The 25,096-nt window shown below is 43.1% G+C and overlaps 1 protein-coding gene and 1 long non-coding RNA gene across 8 annotated transcripts in view; one reads left to right on the forward strand and one right to left on the reverse strand.

Moving 5' to 3' along the window:
* LOC125688022 (uncharacterized) overlaps positions 1–1,713 on the reverse strand; it is a 110,144-nt gene extending 108,431 nt beyond the window's left edge. For 4 of the 5 annotated variants that reach the window (XR_007374572.1, XR_007374571.1, XR_007374569.1 and 1 more), the window contains exon 1: positions 684–1,627. This is a non-coding gene — a long non-coding RNA (uncharacterized LOC125688022). The other variant, XR_007374573.1, reaches the window with a different exon arrangement.
* Positions 1,714–1,977: 264 nt separating this feature from the next.
* On the forward strand, positions 1,978–24,760 carry NUDT4 (nudix hydrolase 4). 3 transcript variants are annotated; one of them, XM_048933469.1, is made up of 5 exons: positions 1,978–2,252; positions 13,673–13,783; positions 19,956–20,000; positions 20,525–20,612; positions 21,284–24,760. In XM_048933469.1, the coding sequence occupies exons 1-5, from the start codon at positions 2,154–2,156 to the stop codon at positions 21,484–21,486; spliced, it is 546 nt and encodes a 181-aa protein (XP_048789426.1). In that variant the 5' UTR covers positions 1,978–2,153; the 3' UTR covers positions 21,487–24,760. The 3 variants fall into 3 exon arrangements, with proteins under 3 accessions (XP_048789426.1, XP_048789427.1, XP_048789428.1); XM_048933470.1 differs by having other exon boundaries at positions 1,982–2,252; positions 20,528–20,612; XM_048933471.1 differs by lacking the exon at positions 1,978–2,252 and adding an exon at positions 4,981–13,000.
* Positions 24,761–25,096: the final 336 nt, after the last annotated feature.

Here is a 25,096-nt window from a genome sequence, read left to right on the forward strand (position 1 = left end):
AAAGGTAAAAAAAAGGTAAGCCTCAAACAACAGCTCAGAGAACACCCCAAATTAAGATGAGTTTTGTGACAATGGTCTACAATAAAGAGCAGACAAATGTGTTTTTAATGATGTGATTTTTACTGACTTACATGAATACATATCTCTGCCATTTATGTGGATGTAGGTGGCAAGGTTAAATCTAAGAAACAGTGGTACAAAGACTAACTGCAGCATTAATTTAATTGCACTGTACCACACCCTGTTTTCTGCATTACAGACAAGTCTACAAATGTAAGCATTACATATGTGCTTTTTGTCTTTTCCTTAGTGTTCTTGGAGGTTTCTGTTTCAACCCTGTAACCTTTGAACTACTAATTTGCAATACTAATGGGGTATCGGTCCTTCCCTTGCAAAAATATATAAACAATTCTGATTAGAGAACCATTAAATCATTACTAAGACTATAGACGGCCTGAGGTGTGACTGCTGACACATGAGACCTGGATCTGCTCTGAATGAGAAGGCAAAGAAAACCTCTAACCTTCCAGGCTAATTGCTAGGTGCTTTTTAGAATAAAATATATCTATACAAGTAAAATAATGTGTAAAAAGCAAATTAAATTTGTTGTTTCTTAACCTTTGGGCACTTGACTTTACAGCTTATAACTTATAGAATAATTGAATATAATTTTGTTTTCCCACCTTTATATTCCACGGTTTTCAACTGTGACATTGCATAGCACCATCACATTCAGTTTAAGCTCTGAAGAAGATCCAAGTGTTGATGACAACCAGAAGGGACTGCAGTGGTGAGGTACAGTCGTGTCTCAAAATGGACACAGGTCCCACCTGTCACAGGTCAGAAAGAGCGTAAAATAACAAACCTTAAGATGAAAAAGCATTTGGATTCTGGGGCAACAAAGCAGGTAGGATTGAGGCTTAGGTCCAATCTGCAAGCGCTAAGGTTTTTCTGCATATTCTGAATGTCAAGTAAGACTGAGGTTAAGGAAAATAGTCATGGAGCAGCTCGGTTGGGTGACTGCCATAAGCAGCAGCAATCGCTGCCTTCCACCTGTCAGTGCAGCTGGGAGTTCTGAGAGCTGCCTGCACCCAGCGCCACCAGGGCACTGCAGGAAGGTTCCTCTCCCCGCTCTGCTTTTGGGCTGGGTTTTTGCAGGATCCCACGGTCACAGCGAAAGCAGCAGGGCCTCAGTGGAGGTGCGGGTGGGATATCCGGAAAAATTTCTGAGAGTTTAGCTGCACTGACACAGGCTGCGCAGAGAGAGGGTGGAGGCAGCTGTCCCTGGAGGTGTCCGATGAATTCGTGGATGCGGCGCTGAGGGACACGGTCAGCGGGCACGGTGGGGATGGCTGACAAAAAGATTAGTGGCTTTTCCCAGTCCTAATGATTCTAAGACTAGATCGTAAAGAAGGCATGCGAGCAGCGGACCAAAAGGCTGGGCCTTCTGTCTACCTCAGCTCCTGAAGCGCTATCTTCACACATACATACACACAGTCGCATGCACGAAGCCTGCCATCCCGGCCCGCAGGTGAGCCCCGCAGGGCCAATACAGCACAACCTCAATGCCAGGAGGCGGAGCCGCTCCCTCCCGGCAACCCCACATCCCACCGGGGCTCCGACCGGAGAACCCCTCACCCCGCCACTTCGCAGCCAGCCCGCGGCGCGCAGGGCTCGCCCTGGCCCCGCCCACTCCGGGGCCGCCGCCGCTCCCCTCAGTCCCCGCGGGTGACTAAGCACGCCGCCGTGACCGACCCCCTACCTTCCCTCCCGCCCCTGCGCCCCGCCCGCCGCCGCGGACCGCCCCCCCTCCACACTCCCTCCCCTCGCTGCGCCTGCGCGGTTCGGCGCGGCGCGCGCGGGCGCAGGAATGTGCGTTCCAGTTAAATAGTGGGCGCAGGGGCGGCCGCCGCGGCGCTCGGGCGCGGGGCGGCGGCTCTCGGCCGGGCCGGAGCGAGCGGAGCGGGGCCTCCATGGCGCGGCGCGGCCGCTGGGGCGGTCGCAGCGGTGCGGCGCGGCTGTGACGGGCGGCCGAGGGCCGGCCTTTCTCCCGCCCCGGCGCCTAGCGGGGCCCTCGGCGGCGGAGAGCGGCGTCCCGGGGCGGTCGGAGAGGAGCCGTGGCGGCCGGGGGCTGCCGGCGGGTCACCGCCTCTATGATGAAATTTAAGCCGAACCAGACGCGGACGTACGACCGGGAGGGCTACAAGAAGCGGGCGGCGTGCCTCTGCTTCCGCAGCGAGCGGGAGGACGAGGTGAGCCCGGCACGTGGGGCAGGGGGGCGGGAGCCGAGACCCGGGCAGAGCGGGGCAGTGTAAGCCGGGCGGGGCTCCGCGGCTCTTTGTCTCGGCGCAGGGGGCACCGCCACGAACGGCCGTCCCCGCGCCCGGCGGCGGCGGTGTCGGCGCGGGGCGGGCGCGGCTCTCGCCCACCATCTTGGGGCTGTGGGGCGCGGGCCCACGTGCGCGGGGCGGCGGCGCCTCCTTTGTGCGCGCCGGGCCCCGGGCGGCGCCCCGCGTAATGGCGGCCCGATGCGGGACGGGACCGCGGGCTGCGGGCATGGCGCCCGACCGTGGGGTTCCGCGGGGCGGGGGGCGCGGCCCTCCCCGGGGGGGAGGGGGGGGGGAGGTGAGCTTAACGCTGTCCCGCCTCGCGGTCGGCTTCTGCGGGTTTTAATCATTATTTTTCGGTCGTCGGAGGCAGCGCGGTGCGGTGTTGCGGCAGAATCGGGAGGTGGTAACAGCCCTGCCCTATATCCCAGCCAAGGTCAACGGCACCGGCCGTTATCTGCGAACTTCACTGATGGATGCGTTGCACAATGCGTCTCCGTACTGTCTGGAAGCACACCCTGTCCTGGCTTTCGTTCTTTTCTTTTTTAATGCCATGAAATACGCCGGTTACGGCTTGCGTTTGTTCTCTTTTCCCCGTGGGCTGGGAGGAGCGCTCGCCCCGTGCCTCCTGTCAGTGAGGCACGTGTGTTGAGGGGCCCTCAGCGCCCGGCGGGGAGAGGCCGCATCTCCCAGCGCTGAGCGGTGCCTCCGGGAATCAACCTGAGTGGCGTTGTGCTTCGTGTTATCCCGTGTGTGCTGTCGGTACAGCCTCAGGAGCGAGCTGAGCGGGCTTTGCTGGGTGCTCTAATAGAGAAAGAGTGCTCGGCAGAGATCTTGCCAACTCCTGCTGTGCTGCGGAAGAATGGCAGTGCTGAGCACAGAGGTGCTGCGGGTGGAGCACCTGTACAGCTGTTGCAGGCTGGGCTTGGCGCTGCCAAGCAGATGTGTTGCAGGATGGGGTAAGGTGGGTTCAGGGCGTACATCAAACGTGTGGTAACAGCGTTGTCTTGTGATGTGTTGCTTCCTGAAAAGCAGAGGTCATGTGCTGACCTGGGTCAGATGTTTCCCAAGTGCCAGTTCTACCACCTCGCTGTGGAGCCTGTGCCTCAGTGTATTGTGGCTGCTGTTTGTATCACCAGCCGTGTGCCTCAGCTGGATGAGTGAGATGTGCTTGTGATGTTCCTGAATACTGTTCTCTAAATACACTTCAGTGTAGATCTGCTTGAAATGCTACATCTTCTGTGCTTCCTTTTCCATTCTCTGGAAATGGTGCTATCAGTTTTCACCTGACCTGAGTCTCCAAGCCACTCCAGGTAGGGGAGCTTCTGCTCCAGAGGAGCCACAAAGGCAGTGGTACCTGGGATCTGCTGCTGTCTCCTCATACAAACCGAAGAATTATCCTTCATTTTTGCCTTGACTCTGTATGTGGCTGCTTCATGTCCAGTTATGTCTGTTCTTCACCTACTTTTATTTCTCCTTTCTAGTACTATGATTTGGTTCTTCAGTAGACAGCAGCTGTTCCCTAACAATGTTTTGATGGACTTTGAAGTCTTAGAACCACCTCTTCTAACACCTTTTTTTCCATTATTCCATTTTTTTCATCTACTTTAGTTTGATACCACTATTTCTTGAATGTAGGCAACAGGGTTGTTTTGAATGGAATCCCACTGCATTGTGCAGATGGCTGCTAATACCTGTCTCCATACCACAGAAAAAAAATATGATAGATCCTGTCTTTATCATGACTGCAGAACTTTTGTGTACTTGATTAGAAGTGATATAAAATACTCAGGTTGTTTCTACTTGTTATATTTCTGCTGGAGCAAAAGTTATTCCTGCATACTGGATTCACAACAGATTCTTCTTAACCAATTGCGATTTTAATTGTGTAACTTCAGATTATCAACAGGGGCACTTTGCTGATTCATGGAGGCTTAAAGTAGCAGGCTTAAAATTTTCAGTAATAGATTTTTCGTGGTTGTCCTCAATGAAGGCATCTACTACATAAAACAATATATGTCATCAGTCTTGCTGCGAAGTCTGCTCATGGCTTTTTGATGTGTTCCTTATCTATTCTGACCTTGTTGTGCTGTCTTTGTAGTCTTACTGAAGCCCACATTACAGCTGAGTGTTATGGGTAACAAAGGAACATAATAGTTGAAAAAAGTCTGGTAACAGAGAATGATAAACATACAAATAAATTGAAGGGGAAATGCATTACTTTCCTCTTTCTTCATTCAAAACATAGGTGAGCTCTAGGGTAGCTGTGAGGTGAGGGTGAGTCTGGTGGACCTTGCAAACAGCTGGGAGCAGTCACTGAGCTCCTGCTGTCTGTTAGAGCTACCAACAGTCCTTGCTGCCAGGTTTGAGAAAAGCCACTTGTATTTGGTGTTAGGGGGTGGAAATGGGGCTGTAACCTATCAAATGCTGCTTCTTTGTCTGTAGAGCTGGCATTGCAGAATGAAGTATGTGCTTGCAGGGTAGCTGATGCGTGTCCAAATAGCTGCACCACTGCAAAAATCCTCCATTCTTGCATCATCTTTCAAAGGACCCTGTGTGTGTGTCAGTTTGCTGGCATAGCCAGCTTATCTTAGATTTTTGTAAACATCATGCTGTGATATTGCTTGTTTAAAAAAAAAAAAAAAAAAAAAAAACACCCTGGAAACCTAAATAGCCAAGAAATGTTGTCAGTTGCTTTGGAGATCTTGAAGTGTTTTAAAAGACCGTCTCTTAGACTGCTGTCTTTAAAGTGAAGCCTGTTTTGGTTACTTCAGTGCCATCATTTGGGCTGAGCAGGATAGCTGGATATCATATTAGGCGCTGAGTCCTTCTGCCATTTGTAATCAAAATGAAACAGTAATTGAAGGCACTGTCTGCAATTTGAATTTTAAAAAAAATGCTGGAAATGAAGCAGGAGAAATCCCATGAAAAATGAAACAAGACTTGGAAGGTGAGAAATGTGGGGGCTGTGCATGGCATCTTTGCGCAGCAAGATGCTGGTAGGTGTATGCTTAAGGCTGATTGGTATTCAGCGGGCTGGGATGGGCTGGCAGTTTGTCTGTGAAGAAATGCAAGTCTCTTGTGTGTGGCTCAGATATGGATGGTGCCTTCAGGATGAGCAGCAGGAGAGTCTCTTGCAGTGCCACAAGGGCTGGTGACTTCCCCAGTTGGAATTGCCTCTTTGTTGAATGCTGGCTTTGCACAAAGTGCTGCTGCTGGCTTAGGGTTGGGCCAGAGGATAGGTGAGGAAATGCTCATCTCTTAGAGTGGAGAATGAGACCAGGATGGCAAGTAGTAAATGTATTTTCCTAATCACTTAAAGAACCAGAATGAGTTAATTTTTATTCTGTCAACTGCATGTTATACAAATAAACGAGCATTTATTTTTAAATACTTTGAATGTAAAACTTGAGTGTGTTCTAATTATTTTTGGCATCTGCAAGCAGTGATTTACATAATTAAATATAATGCTGAAATCTCTAATTCAGTGATCAGCTGGCAGTTATTAGTGTCAGATCTAAAAAGTAGCTTCATATGTATTGTTAGCAAAAATTGAAGACAAAAGGCCCATTCTCAATTTTCTTGTTTTGCTGGTCATTATTGTATAAGAGATGAAAATAGATGGGAATGGTTTCCTTGCACTTCTAAGACAGTATTGTCACATACAGGAAATGTAGATTTACTTACTTTTGTACTGTGTCAGGGGGTGTACTTATTAATTATTGCCTTGCAACTTCATTTGAAAACACTTGGGTTCTGATATTGTATAACCTTATTGGTCCAATTCATAGACTTTTATTTCTTTGGCTGTAGAACATCAAGATTTAAGAAACTGGCATTGAATTTGCCTTTGTCCTCGTGAGAGCTGTCTTGTCACTTAAATAGTGCTCTTCAAGTGTTTAAAACTATAGCGCAGTGCTCTTCAGTTTTCTGAAACCATAGTGTACATCCCCTTTGCCTTAACATTGGGATCCATCCATCCTGTTGAACTGCAACTTGCACTTGCCAACACTGGAAGCCTGAAAGCTGTGCAAAGCTTTGGGAGTTGAGCTGCCAGCCATGGGAGAAAGCTCCTGTCTTCCCACGTGCCTCTTTAGATGTTGAAGCCAGTCAGCCACGAGCTGTTTCTTAAGAGAAAACCTTGAGTACGGTTTTCAGTACCCATGGTATGAGTATTGCCCACACCAGAATGAATGTGCTTAACGAGTGGATGGGTTGAGGGAAGAAGGAAACAAAGCTGTACCTGCCAGACACAAGTGGAACAAAGCCTAGTTTGTGTTGCCATGTTTAAAAGTTGAATTTCTGAATTAATAACAGTTGTTTAGACACTCAAGAAACTATCTTCTTAGCTTACTTGCAGCATCCAAGGTTTACTTTGAGGATTTACACTGCTGGCTAAACTGGGTTAGTTCTGTGGTGTGCAAATTTCAATGGTGCCATTCTCTACAAAATAATAGAGTGGCAGACATCTTCAGAAACTTAACGCATATCTATGTGTGTGTCCATAAAGATATTATATACACATACATCTCTAGATGGGATTTTCAGCAATATTTTCAGTATTTTTTTATAGATTTGAGTTTGACACAAATGATGATATGTATTTTTTGTCTAATTGTAGAATGCTTTCAAAGTTTATTGTAATGAGGAGTGATATTCTCCATTTATTCCAGCTTGAAAAAAAGATGTTGGCCTTGGCCATGCACTGACTTCATGGAACGCTACAACCTGATCTAGTGCTAAAGCACTTCACTGGAACTGCTCCTGTGAATTAAATATTTTGAAATCAATTTTGTCTCAAAGATGTATGGTTTTGTATTTGTATGGGAGGGGCAGTTCAAAGTATCTTAAATATGACAGAGGCTGAAAGCTAACTGGTACATGTTGAGAAGTAACCTTGTCATGTCTTAACCTACAGCTGAGTGGGTTCTCAAAGGCTTGGAGCTCCTGCTTCTTGAAAACTGCTTGGAAGCTGATCCCTTGGTCAGATGGATTATGTTGCTGAGTAACCAGGAAAGCTGAGTTCAGCTGCTCCAGATTAGGCCAGAGTTTCAAGTTACAAAGCAGTGGGCAGCAAGATGAAGTCTGGCTATTCTACCACTTCTGGGTGACATGTTGTCTTCCTTGGTTTGCATTGACAGTAGAAGAGGGGAAGGCTGTCTGTAAAAGGGTTTGGGAGCTGACTGAGCCTGAGAAGTGAAATTAACTTCCATAGGTGTTTTGGGGTGGTTTCCTGGATTGTTTGCAGGGCTTTCTGTGGCCAGGAGTATTTCCTTGTTACTCAGCTGGGTGCAAGATATACCCCTTTTATGGTACCTAAGTCCTGTCAGATGTGCTTTGCAGAAACATAGTAAAGCTCAGGAGGAGATGCAGAGTTACAGGTGACACCAGTGCTTGTTGACGTGAGGAAATGTGTAACTGCTAAAGTGCTGCAGTGGCACGGGGCTGCCGTGCCTGATATGAGCACTTTAGGCTAAGAACAGAACAAAGTACTTGAAATAGTTGGAGGAAAGGACTTCTGATTCAGTATAACAAGAAGTTGCTTAAATATGTGAATTTCATGTAAGGGATAATTTGTGGAATAATGGAATTTGAATTGTGAGTTAAGGCAAAACCTTTCCTGATAAAGGCTGATCTCCCTATTGCCATATACCTTAAAATTGTAAGATCTCAAACATCACTTACAGAAATCACTTTGAAATATTGTAAAATGTATGCGTATATTATTTATTCATTGTTCATCTTTTGAATGCCAGGGAAGTTGCACTGACTGATACCTTAATATTGCGTCAGTGCTTTGATCAGTGATCCATGCATAACGTTAGGAGTGCCATTTCAGACTTCAACGTTGTATGGGCAAAACACATTTTTCTAGGTTGCTTTCAAGATGCTATGCTCAAGTTCCCCATCCCTTAGGTAAATACACTGCTAGTTATTATGCCATTTCTTTGCTTCTCTGCCACTTTATTCATTTCAGCTAAATCTTTTTATACCAGACATAATTGAGCACACTGCTTTTTAGTTTTATGGAAAGTAATTCATTAGAGGTATTTGAATTTCAGTTGATCTGAAATGGGGTAGCTGGAGACGTATGTTCCTGTCCCAGTTTGTGTTGACCTTTGTATGGTTGCATAGCCGTCAGCTTCCTGAACTCAGTGCCCCAGGGAAAGGGGGAAGAACAAAGTCTGACAAGTGTTTTTTCCACTACTATATAATAATTTGGGGAATGATTGCAGTAAAGATGAGAATTACAAGCAGGCAGTCTATGGAGAATGTTGTCAGGAAGGCAAAAGTATATCACTTACTAAATGCTATCTGCATGGCATTGCTGTAGCAGGTTGCAAAGGTCTGCTGCATTTTTTCAACTTTCTGGAGTCCAGAGTGAGATGTTCTGGGGTAAGGATACCATGGCAGCCTACCATAAGGATACCATAGCCTCAGAAGAACTGAGAAACTATTTCAGAGCTACTGAAACGAGGCAAGGATTCTTCAAATAATTAAAAAGTATCAGATGAAGGAAGTCTCCAACTATAATACCAGGTTGAAATGTGCTCTCTAACTTGAAATGTGTACTTTCTACGTGCAGGGAGAATCCTGTAAGTATGATACAAGTGTCTATTTTAATGTTCGATAGCATATGTAAGAGATGCTTTTCCTTGCTTCTCAGTAACATTCTTGTGTTGGAGCACTCCAATTCGTTCCCTCATATTTCTGAGGAAGCTCTTGAGTGAAAAAACAAGTGGAGGTCAGGTTTCTGGGGGAAAATAGTCAAATATTTCCTGTTTGTTTCTACCCCGAGCATCTGGTGATGGCCACATTTAAATAGATGATAGGGTTTGGCTGACCCTTATGGCTGTATTTGGCTTCAGTCACCTTTGACTCTTCCAAGTAATTGTAGCTGGCAGAATGGCCCCATAGCCTGGACTTTTCCATGATGCGTATGCTAGGTTAGATTATGTTAATTTCTAACAAAGTGAGTCCTGATGTTTTCTTACAATAGAATTGGAAACTTTTCCTTCAGAAATATATTTCCAGCAGTTCTGAGAACATAACCTACTCTCTTTCCTCTAAGAGCATTTTGAAATTGTTATGTACCTGAGAGGTACCTCTTGTCCTTCCAGTTTTTCCCTCTACTTGATCAATTTAAAACCTCTGCAGTTTTTCATGTGTACTCAGCTTCATGATCTGTGTTCCTTTTCTACGTGTCTGCCTTATCCTTACCTTATCCATGCTATCCATGGGTTGTGGCTGTGTGCCCAAGCTGTGTGCTTTGGGCTGGTGCTGCACATGCTCAGTGTGTGTTTGGAGTCAAGGGATTGACTCGTTTTTTCCCTCCTGAAAGTTGTTCCTTTTAAACTGTCAGTTCTATTGCATATAGAATGAATAAGGGGCTAGCATAGCTGTTTCTGTCAGGCAATTGAAATACAAGTTGGACATACAGGTTTGGTGTGAGTAATGGGAGAAAATGGGGTGTGCAGTGAGGAAGAGAAGAACGGACGTGGTTAGACTGGAAGGAAAGAGCCTACAGAGACATGGCAACTTCTCTGGAACCCTTTCATCTGCAAGTATGTTTCTTGTTTTTTCTTTCTTGCAACAAATAAATCCAAAAAATGTGCATCTTCTGGTCTGTTTATACTATCTTCTGCCACTTCCTCTTCCATCACTTCAAGTCATCGGAAATTGTGCTTTGAAGTCAAGGAATCCAGCTGTGATAGCTTGCTTGTTATGTCTAGAAACCTTCAGCCTTACCCTTGGTTCATTGTTTTTACTGTTAGCTATTTTTAATCCAATTACTTCTGTAAGTTATAATGCTCCACAGTCAAAGAAGACACAAAGCCGTGGTACTCAGTAAAAATGTAAGGAGAAATAGCTTGGGGTTGTCATCTGTATTACTCTGGGCAGTTGGCTGTTTTAATCTTATGGAATATATATGGCTCCTAACTTCCACATGTTTCTTCAGACTCGAGGACATTAAGCAGGCCAAAACTTTGTCATCTTCTGGAAACTTTCAATTGTTTATCTGGAAGTTTAACATTTATAGTGGGCAAGTCCCATGATGCCACATGCTCTGTAGTTACCTTTGGTTTTTTGGTTAACCATCTCTTGGTTAAGCATACTGATAGCTGCTTATTACAAGTAGGCTGGCAAGCAGTTTCTCTTCCTTGCTATGCGCAAAGGTCATTGCTATTCCTGGACTTGAAAACAAGGTAAAAACTTAAGTTAGTAAGACCTAGTGGAAGAATCCTTCATTTTTCTTCTCTTCGTTGAATTTTGCAGCTCTGCTGCCTGACTTGGCAGATAAAAAACAATAGTTTTACCTTAGTCTTTGGTATAAGGTAACCCTAATGGTATAACCAGGCAAGCAGATCAGATGCCATTGCTCTTTTAAAGAAAAGAAACAATTGTCTAATAAAGCTTTGAGAGACATGAGAGAGGCTGTGATCGCTGGCAAGTAATATGATAAAAAGTAATCTCGATCCTTTGAGATACAGGAGCCTTCCTTTGTATTCAGAGGTACAGGACGCAGATTTCTCTGCAGAGGAACTTCTTAGTAGTACATACAAGGTGAAATTTGGTGTTCACAGTTCACACATTTGGTGTTGTGTTAGATTGTGCAGTCCTTACTTTCAGCAGAGTATTGCTGTCTGCCTGAAGATTATCCTACTCAAGAGGCAGGATGTTCAGGTGACCTGGATCTGTTCCCCTGTTTTGCACCTCTTACGTTGAAGGAAAATTAATTGATGGTTCTTTGCTGCCAGTCTTGCACCTTTTCTGCCAAGTGAGTGCATTTTGAAGCAGCCAGAGCTTTCTGGTGCATTCGTTAAGTGATCTGTGTAGTCCTTCCACTACTGCGGAGTCTGTCTTTGACCAGTTACAGGTTGAAATACCTGAAAATTAAACCCTATGTGGAATCAAAAACCAACTAGGCTAGTAAGTGCAGGAGGTGTGGAGTGCTTTTTAGCCTTACCATTCAATCTTAAAATTGGTAGTAAGCAACTCTCAATGTGTAGAAACTCACTACCACAGAGTATGTTGTTGCTAGCATCCCCCAGGGTGGGTGTTTCTGGTGGGAAGGAGAAGTTGTGTGTTTGAAAGTCTCAGGGATGTAATTCAGTGTGGTCCCTTAGATTAAGATCATAAAAGCAGTGGGATAACAGGAAGCACAGAAGCAATGGTGGAAAGGTTAGTAGGGAGTTGGGAATTTGCCAAAATGTACTCTTAGGCAGTTGCACTTCTGAGTATATGTACAGCTCTGAAGCCTGTCAAGTAGAGTGGTGTATTTAACGTTATTACATGCTAGATGCATTTGCTTCTGCTTTTTAAAGGGTAATTTAAAGTGAATAGGTATACAAACCCAGCCCAACAAACTATTGATTGGGTTAGCAGTAGTCAACAACTACATATAAAGGCATAAAACATTCCTGGCTTTATGCCGTGCTGCCAGTATAAGCAACCCGATTTATCCCTTAATAGTAATTAAGAATTTTATGTCTAGCTTAAACTAAACGAGTGCTGATTAAAACCATTCTATTAAGCTGGGAATGATTTAATATGAGATAATCATCCTTTTGTTCATCACAGTTGCTAGCTTTCACATGACTGCAGTGAGCGCGAGTTTGATGAGCAGAAAATAACATGTAGTGCTTGTATGCATCCCATAGATGTATACAAACTCAACATTTACAGTTGGGCTTTAAGCAATGTCACCATCCTCTTTGTAGTGATATAAGCATTCCACCTATGTGTTTAAGAACCTGCTTACAGCTACAGGCAACAGAGCTGTGTACCTGTTAGTATCAAAGGATACTAGTCAACAAAGACCTGATAAAGATCGAGATCAATGTTCCTTTTGCTGACTGTTACTAGATAAGGTAAACAAGTAAAATATTTGAGTTGACTGAAAATCCAAGCACATAAATCAGGTATTAAGAATGACTTTTGTACTAAATGATGGTCTCTGTTGTGTTCCTGATTTAGCATAGAAAGAAATGAAAGGAACTGGTACAGTAGAGAATCCTGAAGAGCTGAACAGCTCTTGCAATTAATATTACAGTCAGCAGATATTTGTCACAGGGCTTACCTAGGTATGCTTCAATGTGTACCTATGTTATGTTTGCAAAGATGGTCATAATTACACTGTCCAGTTTTTGTAGGTGAACCTGCACTGTATTTCTTGAGTGCTGAAGGGACACAGTATAGCTGTCATACATATTACTGTTGCACTTGTGACAGAATTGTTGTTCCTCTTAATGAATTGAACAGGACGTGAATGCAGAGGCAGTTAGTGGGGGCAGAGCTGTCCTTTGAGTCATTTGCCAGCAGGCAACAGGTAAACATTTCAACTAAGGTTCTTGTTGCAAATCTTGTCACAGGTTTTCAAGACCCAAGTATTGGTCTGGTCCCAAGTATTGATCCTTGAACACTTGTCCTATAACTTCAGTGTAGTGTCAGTGTAAGTGTTGCCTGGAACATGCAGTGTTCGTCTAGGCACAGTGATGATGATGGAGCATGCCTTAGAAGCAGTGCTATTCATTTTTGTGTAGTCTTGAATCAAGATATCACTTTTGTATTTCTCTGCTGTAGATTAATCTAGAAGCAAAGCATCCTCACCCTTAGTATTTTGTGCAGGTACCTGAACATGCTGTCAACTCTGAGCAGTGGTTAGTAAATTGGTATGTATCAATGGTGCAACCAGGCAGCACACAAATATACATCTTAATGTCACTTAGAATCTGCTAACAAACTTAGGAGTCATTTAAAATTCAGTATGTTCCAGTTTTTCCTCTTAGAGAAGTGTTAGAAATTGAACAAGAGCCAATGAAGTGCTCTTTAATTTAGTTATGCAATATTGAAAGCTTACCGTGCTAATATCACACTTCGGTTAATGAAAATAAGCTTGTTTAAGGCTAAAAATTGTAGATATTTTGAGAAGGCCAATTCTTTAGCCAAAATATCTCATTTCATACAAATTAACTTATGTGTGATGATGATCTCTTAATTTTTACCCCTTGTTTAGTGATCTTAGGGGTTGGTATTTAGATGTTATGCTGTATGTCTTCATTCTTATGCACATTGTATTATGTACCTTCCATACTGTATCCAAGCATCTGAAGAAAGTGTGTCTATGAAACAACTGTGTCTTGACTTTGTATCAAAAAAGCTGATGTTAATGTTTTTTATTGTGGTTTTAAGTGCTTCTTACAACTCCTGGTTACTACTTATGTTTCATTTTTGAAGTCTATAATCCATATGCCCAAGTGAATAAGTGTGCTATGGAAAAAGTAGATGGTACCAAGATTCCTGAGTTAAAAGCTATATTTAACAGTCATTTGCATTATTTGTAGGTGCTGTTAGTAAGCAGTAGCCGATACCCAGATCAGTGGATTGTTCCAGGTGGAGGAATGGAACCAGAAGAGGAACCTGGAGGAGCAGCTGTCAGAGAAGTGTATGAAGAGGTAACAAAAATTCCAACTACTTCATTGCAAAATGGCTGAGGTAGGAAAGGAAAAGGATCTCCGGAGGTCACCTCCAATCCTTGCTCAAGCAGAGCCACCTAGAGCCTGTTGTCCAGGATCATGTCCAGATGGCTCTTGAATATCTCTGAGGAGAGGGGTTTGTGCAGTTTCTCTGGGCAACCTGTTGCATTGTACAGGAAGTACAAGATTTTACAGAGAGCTGGTATGTGCTAGAAAGGGAATGTAGTACAGAATATCCAATGTTGAACAGCTTTGTAATCCCAGTATGACAGAGCACATTAATGTTGTTGCTAATTGTCAACGTGCATAACGCGTTTTTTCAGTGCTTTTCTCTTTTTCTGAGTAGCTGTGCTACCTGGTGCTTTAGCTTGCGTACCCTTAAGACTCTTAGCTTTGTTGTGGAGGCATGGGAACTTGATGGAGATGTAGTTTGCCTGAAATTTCCTTGCCTTTTGGTGTCAGAATGAATTCTATTTGCTCTAATTTGTTGACTCTTTTCCCATCTTATGTGGGGAACAGACTAATTTGATATTCAGTTCTCTTAGCAACCCTCATGCAGCAGGATTTAAACATAAATAAGCCTTGTTGATTGAAGATTATTCCAGATTTTCTTGCTGTATTCAGTTTTGTTGTAGAGGCCGGTTTTGAGCTGCCCAAGATGAATTCAGACAAGCACTCCTGTATTTATAAAAGTGAAGGAGGCTGCTTCAAAGCAGTCAAGCCCCACTTGAAGGGGGCAAAGATCCAGGCTCCTCTGCAGGAGAGGCAGTAGAAAAGCCTCTAGGGAAAATTGTGGTATCTTACTATCTCATAGAAGTTGTCTGGGGGCATGACCAGAAGTACCAGCATTTAGGCTTCTGTGTGCAGACAGTGCTAGGCATAGAGATGTCAGGTTAATGCCATAGCAAAGTAGTGTGGTGGTGAGTTGTGACACAGAGGCTGATACTTAGTTTTCTGCTGTGCATGCTTCTGCTCTGAGAATATTTTTGAGGAGTACTTCAGGTCGTGGCCTTGCTCACAAATTTCTGCAGTGCTGCCTCAAAAGAGGTGCAAAGTTTAGGAGAGTGAGGCTGGGATAGCAAAGGAGTAGGGGGGAAATATGGCTGAGGCCCAGTCAGGCTGCACACAGTGCCCAGACATGGAAAACTTTGTGGCTGCTTCATACAGAGAGTAAAAATCTGACTACTCCTGATTTTGTGTCCTTCTGGAATTGCTTTCAGATCAGCAGGGGGAAAAAAAAAATGGAGCAAATAGTTTAAAAAAAAAAAAAAAAAAAAAAAAAAAAAAAAGAGAGAGAAAGAAAATGCTGTCTCTGTTCTATGAAGTGATCCCTCCATAGCAGAGTTTTGTCCTTGCCCCTTCTTTGTCAGAGTAAAGAAAGACTTTCCTATACATCACTCGGTACAACAACTTGAAAGGAAGTTGTGGTGGGGGTTGTCCTCTTTTCCCAGATAACTGACAGGACAAGAGGGTATGGCCTCAAGTTGCACCAGAGGAGGTTCAGGTTGGATATTAGGAAGAATTTCTTCTCAGAAGTTGTGGTTGGGCACTGGCACAGGCTGCCCAGGGAGGTGGTGGAGTCACCGTCCCTGGAGGTGTTCCAGAACTGTGTGGATGCACTGAGGGGACGTGGTCAGTGGGCATGGTGGGGATGGGCTGATGGTTGGGCTGGGTGATCACAGAGATCTTTTCCAATCTTATGATTCCATGGTGGTGGTCCTGGTCAGGAATTGTGTCACTCTTAAATGATTGTTCTGTGGGTTCTTCACTGTGTATTCTTGTCCTAGTAGAAAAAGTGGAATGGATAGAGAGCCATATAAAAATGAAGTTCCAATCTGCTAGGCAAATCCACAGGGGGAAAAAAAACAGGATACTGTGTGTAGAATGCTGAGCCCATCTGCAATGTACAGATCCAGATGTGAATTTAAAAAGAAAAATTGTTCCTGATAAAATTTGACTTATCCTCATCTGAAATACTCCTGCAGTCAAAATGCTCAGCAGGACCCTTCATGATAGAAAAGCTGTGTGTTATAAGTGACTGAAAAAAGGACAGCATCGTCTGTGTTTATACACCACAAAAGTAACTTTCTGAAGCTAAAGCTCCTGAGAGGTGCTGCTGTGGGCATCTTGCTCACAGGCAAATGAGCTTTTATTCATTCTTATGACAGTGGCTACACTTTTTTTAATGTTATTCCAGAGTAAGGCATGACCTGCTAGCCATACTTGGCTCTTTGCTGTGCTTTTAAGTACATCAAGGTTTTTCATAAGCCAGTGGCTTCAGTGAGCAAAAATTATTTGGAGATGCTTGTTGAACAGCTTGAGAATTTTCAGCATTTTGTAAAATCATTGAATGGTTTGGGTTGGAAGGACCATTAAGATCTCTAGTTCCAACCCCTTGCTATAGGCAGGAACACCTCCTATCAGATCAGGTTGCTCAAAGCCCCATCCAGCCTGGCCTTGAATGCTTCAGGAAAGGGGCATCCACAGCATCTGTGGGCAACCTGTTCCAGTGTCTCACCACCTGACACAGTAAAGAATTTCTTCCTAATATCTGGCCTAAGTCTACTCTCTTCCAGTTTAAAGACTACATGCCCTCATAATGAGTCCTTCCCAGTTCTTTTTGTAGGCTCCCTTCACGTGCTGGATGGCCATTTGATAATGAACACTAAAAGTTCATGACCCAAACCAAAATACAATTAAGCTACAGGCTGAATCTTGTGTGCTGCTGTAAGACTGCAAGGTAAAGCACTGTTCTTAATGAACACTGTGGTTTTTCAGGGTTTTCACTTGAGCCATGGAAATTCACATTAACCATTTTAGAGATGCATGTCCTTTCTATTTTTACACTGAGGTCAATGTCACCTGGCAAGCTGGTTACAGTGCAGTGAAGTGAACTGTTAAGAGTTTTGTGAATGAATAAACTTCAAAGCAGGCACACTGTGGCACTCCTTTGAACCGTGTTCCTTTGGTATTGGGTCATGCACAAACTAACCGTCAGCATCCATTAATTTATTGAAAGAGACACTGATAGCAGGTGTTGTAAGGATCATTCTTAGTGGTAGGAGCAGTGTGTTCACAGCTCACAGCATGTTCGCCCCACTGGCTCTCTATATCCCTTGGTTTCCCACAAAAAGTGGGGTATTTAAAAACTCTTTGTTTTTAAAACCCAAAGGACAAATGCAGTCAAAGCTACGTGCCCTGCAGTTCTTCCATAGTCAGACTGAGTCGTTCCTGTTGGGTTTGTTTTTTGTCTTTGAGTTCTGTTCATGCTGATGTTGCTTTTTTTTTTTTCCTCCAGTAAATAAATTTTAGTATGAATTATTCTTTCTTTCTGATCCAGTATTGTGGTTACATGGTATAAATGGAACTGTCATTTTGTGGGTTACAGTAGTTAGTCACTTGTCAATTCTTTAGATACAAACTTTTACAAACCTGAAATAGAATATCACAATGAAGTTACAGTGCCAAGCAGTCCCATAAGGGTACTACACCTTGCTTAAATGCAGAGCTGCTTTGTTACTCAAGTTGGAGCTTAGTCTTTAATCGGGTGGCATGATGGCTGGAAATGGGAAGGGCTTGCACATGCAGTGTTCAAAGGGAAATCTGACACTGAAGGGGATGAGATGGTCGGCTGGCCTCTCAAAAGGAAGGAGTACCCTCCCACTGCCTTTTCTTCTGTCACACACGAAAAAGAAAGACTCTTGCTCTGTTTCTGGTTAGTGTATTGAGGTGTCAGCCAAAATACATCCAGTTTCCCCCCTGACCTGTGGAAATACAGCTCTCTGAGAAGAGGAGGCTGATTCTGGATAATGTGCAGTGACCATAGAAGTGCCAGTAATGTTATCTCTCTCACAAGAAACAAAAGGATCTGCTCCAGCTAGTAGCTAATACTTTGTTGATTTATTTAAAAATAAAAAATAAAAAACCCTCTTAAATGAGATTGTACAGTGGTACAATGAAACCCTTTTAAGTTCTAAAAGTGTGCAAGAAAGAGCAGGAATAGCCTTGCACTGTGGCCATCCAAGTACCATCCAACAGATCCCACAGTTGAAATGACTCTTAAATGATGTGGATTTTAAGCAGCTTTCTATGTTAGTTTGAAAGTTCCAGCAGGACTCTTGCTCCATCTACAGGAAATACAAGGCAAGCCTGATTGCACCTCTGATGCAGTGCAAGATTGGGATCTGCCAACAGTGAGTCCTCCAGGCCAGGAGGGTTATGGGATGAAGTAGTTTGTATTCTTCCCTGTGGCTCCACTTAATTACAGCATATCTAAAGTTCAGATGTGAGAAGTTACTGCGTAGTGCTCATAGACTGACAACAGCTTGTCAGCTAAAAGAAATACACCTTAAGGTTTTCTCTTAAAGTTGAGCGTCTCACTCAGCTGTTGGATTTTGTTGGATTATTAAACAGCTGTGTTTTAACTGCTCTGGGCTCATAATGGCCAAAGAAGAAAGACAACATTGTTTACGCCCTAAAACTTATTATTGCATTGGGTTATGAGCTCAAAATTTGCAATGTGAGAACTTTATTGGACATTGCAGGAAAAAGCTGGACCGTTTCTAGTTCCTCTAGGTCTCAGTTCTGACAGATTTTGAAGGTACCATGTTAAGAACCTGGAGAAAATGTTTTGGTTAAGGAAAGCACTTGAGTTTTCAAGTAGTTTTCACTTAATGGCACTTCTTAAATAATGGCTGCTGTTTTCAGCTGAGGTGAGAGTATCTTACTTTTAGAGGAAAAGCCACAAGACTTCAGCCACTGCCTATACTTTAGAAGTAAAAGTTTTGAAAGATGCTCCTGTCTGCAGAAATGATGCCCCATTTTGGAAGCACGTCTCTTTGCCTAGAGAGTGATTTGGAACTGGGGAGAGAAATCACATCTGGTGACGTCTGGTTGCACAAAAGCTTTCATTGTTTCATTCCGAATTACTCGAGTATCTGTTTAAACCACTGATTTGAGTGGAGGCAGAACAGAGAAGCTGTTAAAATCAAGCAGATTCCACATGGCTGTAGTGAAATAGATGGCAAATTCAGACTGAATCTGGGGTACTAAGAAATGGGGAGAAATTGAACAACACGTGAAGAAAGCTCTAAGGTTGTATACAACTGTGCACTAACTTCAGGTGTAGTTCTTGCTCTAGATGTGCAGAAGACTGAGATGCAGAGGCAGAGAGCAGACTTTAATCAAAACTGCCTAATAAATAACATTAGCCATCTGCTTCCTTTAAAAAGAAAGACACAGAGCATTCACTTGTGAGATGCTGATTAGGCTTAGTGCTGAAGCCTGCCCAGTTGCCTGTCAGAGCTGCACACCAGAATGTAAATAAGATCCATATGGCCCTTTTACATAAAGGCATTGGTAACTTTGGTTAAAGCTGGAAACCAAGACCGAAGGCTAGAAAATGTCATCTTAGCACTAAGAAGCCCAGTGTTAAATATCAGTTACACAAGGAGGCAACATCTACATATGGCTTTATCTACCAGTAGGCTGTGCATGTTCATGTCTCAGAGGAACGCGCTCGGATTTATTTGGTGTGAGTGGATGATCATAAATAACGGCTTGGAGGAAGCATTGTGTATTACTTCTGTGGAAACCAAGGCTGGAGCATCACAGGGATATAATGACTGCCTTCACTACACAAAAGAAAACTGTTTGACAGGTGCATTCACTGTCCAAAGGGCTTATTTGAGGTCTTGGGACAACACTGAAAGTAGAAGTTAGTAATGCTGTGGAGTTTGGGGAATATAAATTTGGTTGTAAGGTTAAAGGTTACATGCCCCAAACCATTTCCTGTGAAAATGAGTGAAAATCGATTGTGCTCTAAGAGCCACGTGGTTACCTGTACTTCAGTTCATTGCTGAAGTATGAGGACTTGGAGTCTTCAGTTTCTATAAGAAATAGTAATGGAGTTCTAATGATTCTGTCTCTAGATTGACCCGTATACTTGAATTTTTCTCTTAGCCTGTTTACTTTCATGCTTATTTTTTCATCATTGGTTGTAGATGCAGCACTGTAATTAAAACCTATGTTACATAATTGCTTAAATAATCCCAATAAGAAAGAGTAAATCATTTATCCTGATTGTTACAGTATTTTGACTTTTTAACCTATAAAGCACATGTTAACGCTTCTTTACCTGCCTGTTTTGTAGGCTGGCGTAAAGGGAAAGCTAGGCAGACTGCTCGGGATATTTGAGGTGAGCTATTTCTTTCAATTTGCAAAGACAGCTTTTGTTTGGGCTTGGTTCCACTATTTGTTTTTTGTTGGTGTTGGGTTTGTTGGTTTGTTTGTTTGTTTTTGAGTTGATAACCTGCAGAAAGCAACTTCCACATGACAGAGTCAGAGTTGTTGTACTTGTCTGTAATATAGCAGTGCAGCTTTAATTGCTGCTGGAAGACACGGGAGGCTGATGTTGTTCTTTAACTGCCACATGATGTGTGCAGGCTTGAGTAAGGAGAGGCTTAGAGCCTTTCTAGAAAGTGGAAGTGAAACTGCATGCACTGACAGTCTTCAAACCTGCCTATCTTTTTAAGTCCAGTAGAACAAATGCCAGGTTCCCATACGTGAGTATGTACTGTTATCAGTGAAAATAAGAGCCAGTTTTGCTGGCAAGTATTTCCTAGGGTAAGTAACTTTGAATGTTACAGTTGTGGAATGTCTGTGATGTGGACAACTTTTTTTTTTTGCTGTGAATTAAAACCTCTGCTTCTAACATTCAAGCAGAACCAGGATCGGAAGCATAGGACGTACGTTTATGTTCTTACTGTCACAGAAATACTGGAAGACTGGGAGGATTCTGTAAATATAGGTAAATGCGTTCTCTCCTCATATGCTCCACTTAAAATGTTGTAGTTAGCAAATAATTTCACTTTCTGAAACGATTCTTTGATGCTTTGCCCTTTTTCAGGTGATGGTGCTTTAAGTGATGTTAACATCCATATACTCACAACATCTCTATGTCACTGAGTGGCACACAGCTGTATCTTGAAAACTGTGCTCAGTTTGTTTAGGTAGAGCAGATATATTGCGTGCCAGCTTCCCTGTAGAGCAACACTGATTGTCTGTTACTTCAGAGGATCGATATGGGGGTGGTTTTGCTGCTACTCAAGGTCAAAGTGTGCAGGGATCATGAAGGCAGTGCTGCTCCATTCCTGCTCGGCCCCGGAACCATCCACTGCTCTTCAGAGCACTGCCAGGGTTGACAGTGTAAGAGGGCAGTATTGAGTCACTTAAATACCAACCCCTTCCTGTAAGGCCTACATGAACAGTCCCGTGAGCTCCTGCCCACTATCTGCTTTATTATGAACTGCTTCAGCAGGCTTAAGTGAATCTCTCGTGCTCATCCATTCTCTTCATGTCTTCTTAGTGTGCTGTCTGATGACTTGAACTTCCCGAAGTCACTGGGATGTGATTGATCAGATAGCAACCTACGGTGCTGTTAAACATCTAACTTTTTCTTTGTGTACTGTACTCCTTCAGGAAGGAAAAGAGAATGGTTTAAAGTAGAAGACGCAATCAAGGTCCTTCAGTGCCACAAGCCTGTTCACGCAGAGTACTTGGAAAAACTGAAACTGAGCTGTTCCCCTACGAATGGAAACTCTGTGGTTCCCCCTCTCCCAGATAATAACTCCCTGTATGTCACTTCTGCACAGACTTCTGGGTTGCCCTCTACTGTGAGATAAACGTTTGGATTACCTTTTTATTCACGCCACCGCAAGGGGAGACATCTTTGATTACACACAGGCACCCGTATAACTGTCAGTTCTAAGTGAAATATGTGAAAGTGTCATCGTGTCGAGTTTATTTGAATGATTTTTCCTTTTTAACAATGTAAAATAGTATTTCAGCAAACCAAAGCCATATATGGATTTTTTTAAGATGCCTTAGTAGGCCATTTTTTAAGAGAGGAAACTTGAGTATATAAATTTCCATATCTGCTAAAATAAAGTATGCATCTAAGTGGTGTTCGGCTTATTTAAGACTTGTCAGTAGTTCTGCAAGAGTACTTGCTTAGAGAAAAGCGTGAGCAGCTTGTCTTACACTAAACTCTTATTGGGTATCTGCAGGTGAAGTGCTAAGAACTGAAGACTGCACTGTTTGGGGAGGTGAAGGCAGATATGTGACAGTGAAGCACACTGACCCGTGTTGAGCTGTTGAGAGCTAAGGATACCAACACTAAGCACTGTTTGCCTCAGGCATCCAAAAGGTTGTCTTGTCCTATGCAACCTTCACCTAATGTAGGACTAGAGCAGGGACAGTAACTTCTGTTTTGCAATTACCAAACCCATTTGCTATACTTGTTACTTGGTCAACCATCAGAAAATGTATGTGAAGGTTGTTGTAGTTCCCTCCCTCATCCTTTTTTTTTTTTTCCTTTCAGCATTTTGGTGCACATTTTGTTCATAGTGCAATGATAATGGCAGGATCCAAAGCCTGCTAACCTCCAGTGACAAGCATCTTATATCGTGTTCATGCAGTCTGTTATTTAAAAATGCTTGGAGGAAAATGGGACTTTAAGGTAAAGCAGTGTTCATTAGCAAGCATGCGCTCAAGTGTTGTGCCCAGTGGGAGTTGGTTGTGGTACTTCTTGGGCCTTGGAGACAGGTAGGTTGATATGCTGGTGGAGGAATAATATTCCTTTGTCTTATTCAGAAGGCATGCTGAAAGCCCTGTATTAAAGTTAGCTCTTTAATACTTGAGTTTTACTGTTTTAACATCAGTTGCTCTAGCATCTTGTAATAAACAGCTGGCCTCGTGGTGAAACTCACCTGGAATAAATGAGGTACCGCTCAAAACTCCCCTCTGCTTTGTTGTTTTCTCCTCTTCTTCAGCCAAGATGAAACCTAAACCCACTGTAGGTCTTAATATGTTTCAACCATAGGATTACTCTTTCTGTGTATGTGTGTACGTGGCTTTCTTTCACAGGAACACAATCCAGGTCATATGAACACCTTAATTCTGAATTTCTTCTAGGATCTAAACCCAACTGTCCTCTTTGCCAGTCAGAGCAGAGGCTGAGGTAAAGCATTACCTCACGTGTGAAGTTTATTCTGGGTATAGCTCATTCTCTACACAGCATTTGAACCTTTGTAAATAGTCCAAATAGTAAATAGTGAGTGTAAAATGGAAAATAAATGTAATTTAAACCTTTTGTTACTCAATACACAAATGGTTAACTTCTACTTTTTTAACACAAATTGTGTAAAATGCTGCTATAAATTAAACTTTTTTGTGCTGTTACACTTTTTTAGGAAAAAAAAACGTTGCCACAAGTTACTCCTTAGAAAACCAACCTTGTGCCATATGTAAATGCAGTGGAACTAGGGAGACGGACGTTCTGATCTCTTAATGCTGCTCTCTTTGAAGAGGCATAAATACTACTGACAAGAGGTGTGAGCTACAAAGCTGAAGACTTGTGAAATGTTGGGTCGGGCTGTCCATCCCTGTATGTCCTATTCCAGATCACTTCCAGAATGGGAAAGAACACAACTGTTAGGTGTCTTAGCATAGAAGGTACTGCAGACAGCTGACCCTTGCCTTCAGTTACAAGGTGAAGGGCTGAACTTGGTGGTTTCAAAAGCAAGGCACGCTAAGCTAAATAGCAAAGGGTGGAATTGAGCATTTTCTAGTACGTTCAGTGTGTGTTAAAGCTGCACCCCCCTGTTGTGTGAAAGTACCTCTGGCTCTGCAGTTACCTTCAAAAGAGTGACAGATTCAGCTTTTTGGGCACTTACCTTTTGCTCACTTTTTTTGTTCAGTAGTCATTTGAATACTTTAAATTGAGCAAACTTGTACAGGCTTTCTTGTAACAAGATTCTATAGAAGATGTGAGAGCTAAAACAAGAATCCAGAGTTCAAGTCCTTATTCCTAAGACTGCTTCTGTCTCAGTTTCCAGTTCTTGGAATGAAACCAATCCAAGCTTGTATGAGATTTAGTGGTAATGCATGATCTTATTTTGTAACTCTCGAATTATGTATTTGATAATAATGTAAAAATGTACAGTATTGCTGTTACTAACAAACTCAGAGTTGATTGCCTATAAATATTTTGGTTATTTTTTTTTTGGTCACACACATTTGAGCTGTTCAGCAATGCCAGATGGGTTTTGAAGCAGCATTCATTGTATAAACCTCTGCAGTCTCTGTGCAGCCTTCAGAAGGAAACGCTGTGATGCTTAGTTTGACTTCCTCTCAGAGATGAATGTTCTGTGAATTGGACAAACCTGACTGCAGGTAAATTGAAAGCACTTCAGTTGTGCTGAAAGAAAACCATTTTAGTAAAGGAGCAGTGGTCTGGCTTCAGCTGTAATGAAATGTGACCCTAAGCTTAACAGAAAGGGTCTGTTTAAAAATCAGTTGGAAAGCTACAGGTGTTTTTCTAGTACCTATCCATTAAAATGTAAAGCCTTTTATTTTCTGCACATCTCTATTTAGATGGTCCAAATCTGCTGTATAGGGAATGGACGTGGGACTGCCCTCATGCCATGAATTCTGTAAGACATACCCAGATTTGGTTCTCCTGAGGAGAGAGAAGTGTGTCAGCTGCTACTGTCAGAAAGCTGAGTTCATGCCACTGCTTCCTGCATTAAGTTCTGTCATTACAGTGGTAGCAAAGAGAAATTGCCTTAAAGTTTAAGAGCACACAGAAAAAATAGTGAAGGACTGCACAGAGGCTGCTGAAGTGGAATATCTTATTTTGGTGCTTACTGCACCCTGCGTTGACCTGTCAGTAGTCTGCTAACAATGTGCTGTAAAAAAACAAAACAAGAGAAGGCAAACTCTTGGTTTACTTACCACCATGGTTTGTGAAGTGAAAACTGAGGGGGGGGGTGGGGGGTGCAAAATAAGTTGTAAACATTTTGACCTGCTTGCATGGATTTTCTTTAAAGATTGATGTAAGAATTTTGACTTTTTATATTTGAGAAATACCAAAATAAAATCTAAATTAGTCCTGTGGATGATGTGGTCATTCAATCTCAAATGCTGCATCCGCACTCTCTGTGCAAGAGTCTTCCATCTCCTTTAAAATGCTCATAATGGGGGGTTCATCTTTTTTTCATGCTTTGAAACAACACAACTTGGAAGTGCAGCAACAGCTGCCATGTCCCTGCCTGTGGCATGGAGAGGGGCAGAGCTGAGCCCTGTCTCAAACAAGACACTAGGTATTCTTCTGCTCTTTGCAGCTAGTTGAGGAGGAGCAGAGGCCACTGACACTGGTACATGATCAGCTGCTCTCTACCTGATCGCCCATGCTCAACTGCCCTGCTTTCAGTGTCAGCACTGGTTCCCATT

Source organism: Lagopus muta, chromosome 1 (assembly GCF_023343835.1).
Source record: "Lagopus muta isolate bLagMut1 chromosome 1, bLagMut1 primary, whole genome shotgun sequence".
NCBI classification, from domain to species: domain Eukaryota; kingdom Metazoa; phylum Chordata; class Aves; order Galliformes; family Phasianidae; genus Lagopus; species Lagopus muta.